The sequence below is a fragment of the Arachis ipaensis genome, chromosome B10, assembly GCF_000816755.2.
Source record: "Arachis ipaensis cultivar K30076 chromosome B10, Araip1.1, whole genome shotgun sequence".
Lineage (NCBI taxonomy): Eukaryota > Viridiplantae > Streptophyta > Magnoliopsida > Fabales > Fabaceae > Arachis > Arachis ipaensis.
In genome coordinates, this window is record NC_029794.2 from 4,086,372 (window position 1) to 4,088,405 (window position 2,034).

At 39.1% G+C, this 2,034-nt stretch overlaps 1 protein-coding gene across 1 annotated transcript in view; it reads left to right on the top strand.

The window, feature by feature from the left end:
* Positions 1-2,034, top strand: part of LOC107621546 (homeobox-DDT domain protein RLT1) — a gene marked incomplete in the record, with an annotated part of 9,781 nt that overhangs the window by 5,564 nt on the left and 2,183 nt on the right. The window contains 4 exon segments of the mRNA XM_016323569.2: positions 1-145; positions 220-891; positions 971-1,525; positions 1,700-2,034. Of these exon segments, the coding sequence (XP_016179055.1) occupies positions 1-145; positions 220-891; positions 971-1,525; positions 1,700-2,034 (1,707 nt within the window).

Below are 2,034 nucleotides of genomic sequence, written 5' to 3' on the forward strand. Positions count from 1 at the left end.
AAAAATGCAAGAGAAAGGTCTATTAGCTCCTCGAAGGTCAAGGCACAGGTTAACTCCAGGAACAGTTAAATTTGCTGCCTTTCATGTTCTCTCACTTGAAGGTAGCAAGGGTCTAACAGTACTTGAGCTAGCGGAAAAAATTCAGGTTAATTATTCTTCATTTTAAGTGTTCCTTTTAAAACATTGTCAGCTCTGTTCTAAAGTGTATTTTCCTTCCAGAAATCTGGTCTTCGGGACCTAACCACCAGCAAGACACCAGAAGCATCAATTTCTGTTGCTTTGACTAGAGACACTAAGCTTTTTGAAAGGATAGCTCCATCAACCTATCGAGTGCGTACTGCATTTAGAAAGGATCCTGCTGATGCTGAGTCCATTCTTTCCGCAGCAAGAAAGAAAATTCAGATATTTGAAAATGGATTTCCAGCTGGTGAAGATGCTGATGATGTTGAAAGAGAAGAGTCAGAAAGTGATGAAGTTGATGAGGATCCTGATGTTGATGATCTAGTAAACCCTTCAAGTGCTGATCCAATTTCTGGACAGTTTGATGAACCAAATGTTTCCACACCAAATGGAAAAGAAAATTTGGATAATGATGTAAAACTTGATCAAAATGAGTTTGAAATGGATTTGCCTTGTTTTGTTGAGGATGGTTACAAGGAAGCTGATTGTCCTGGATCTGTCACCGAACAACCTGTTGTTTGTGAAGATTTGAATACTGGAAATCCTGATCAAGACAATATGGAAATTGATGAAAGTCAATCTGGAGAATCCTGGGTGCAAGGACTTGCTGAAGGAGAGTATTCTGATCTCAGTGTAGAGGAGCGTCTAAATGCTCTAGTTGCATTGGTTGGTGTGGCAAATGAAGGAAATTCTATTCGTGTTGTTCTGGAGGTGAACTTTATTCCTTGTAATGTATATCTATCTCTGAGTTGATTTTTGCGTTAATATTTTTATCTGGTGTGCTTTTCAGGATCGTCTGGAAGCAGCAAATGCTCTGAAGAAGCAGATGTGGGCTGAAGCACAGATAGATAAAGTTCGTCTGAAAGACGATACTATTAACAAACCAGATATTCCATTACTTATTGCCAACAAAGTTGAAACACATGACACATATCCTGCTGCTGTGGAGGGCAGTCAAAGTCCAATGCTTGACATTAATATTAATACTATTAATATTGAAACATCACCTGGCACTGCAGAAAACCAAAAGCCAGCACCTGCTGCACAGAGCTTGCATGGTGAAAAGTCCTCCCTAATTCAAGATTTGTGCACAGGCACAGGTCCAGATCACCCTCAGGTGCAGGTACCTCCACAATATTCAAAAAGATCACGTTCACAGTTGAAATCTTATATTGCCCACATAGCAGAGGAGATGTGTATCTACAGGTCTTTACCCCTTGGCCAAGATCGCAGACGTAATCGATATTGGCAGTTTGTTGCTTCTGCTTCTAGCAATGATCCTGGTTCTGGTAGGATCTTTGTTGAATATCATGATGGCAATTGGGGGCTTATTGATTCTGAAGAGGTAAATTGTTTATTCAATATTCCATTGTTTGATCCTTGTTTTGCTGCTCAACTGCATTCTAGATTGGTTTTGACATAGGTGCAATGTTTCTCCCAATGTTAATGGGTTAATAGTTTTGTCTTTATCATTATAATAAAAATATTATTTATAAATTATTCTATCATTTCTATACAGGCCCTTGATATTCTTTTGGCAGCATTGGATTCAAGGGGGATCAGGGAATCTCATCTGCGATTGATGCTGAAAAGGATTGAGAAGTCCTTTAAAGAAAATGTTCGAAGGAATACACAATGTGCCAGTGCCAAAATAGGGAGCAAAGATAAATTTTCGATCAAAAGTGAAGAAAATAATGGACCATATTCAACACCTGATCGCCATGTTGGATCTGACAGTCCTAGCAGTACTCTTCGTAACTTGAACTCTGACAAATTGGAAACATCATCATCCTTCAAGATTGAGCTTGGGGAAAGTGAGAATGAGAAGAAAGCTGCCATACAAAGGTATCAAGA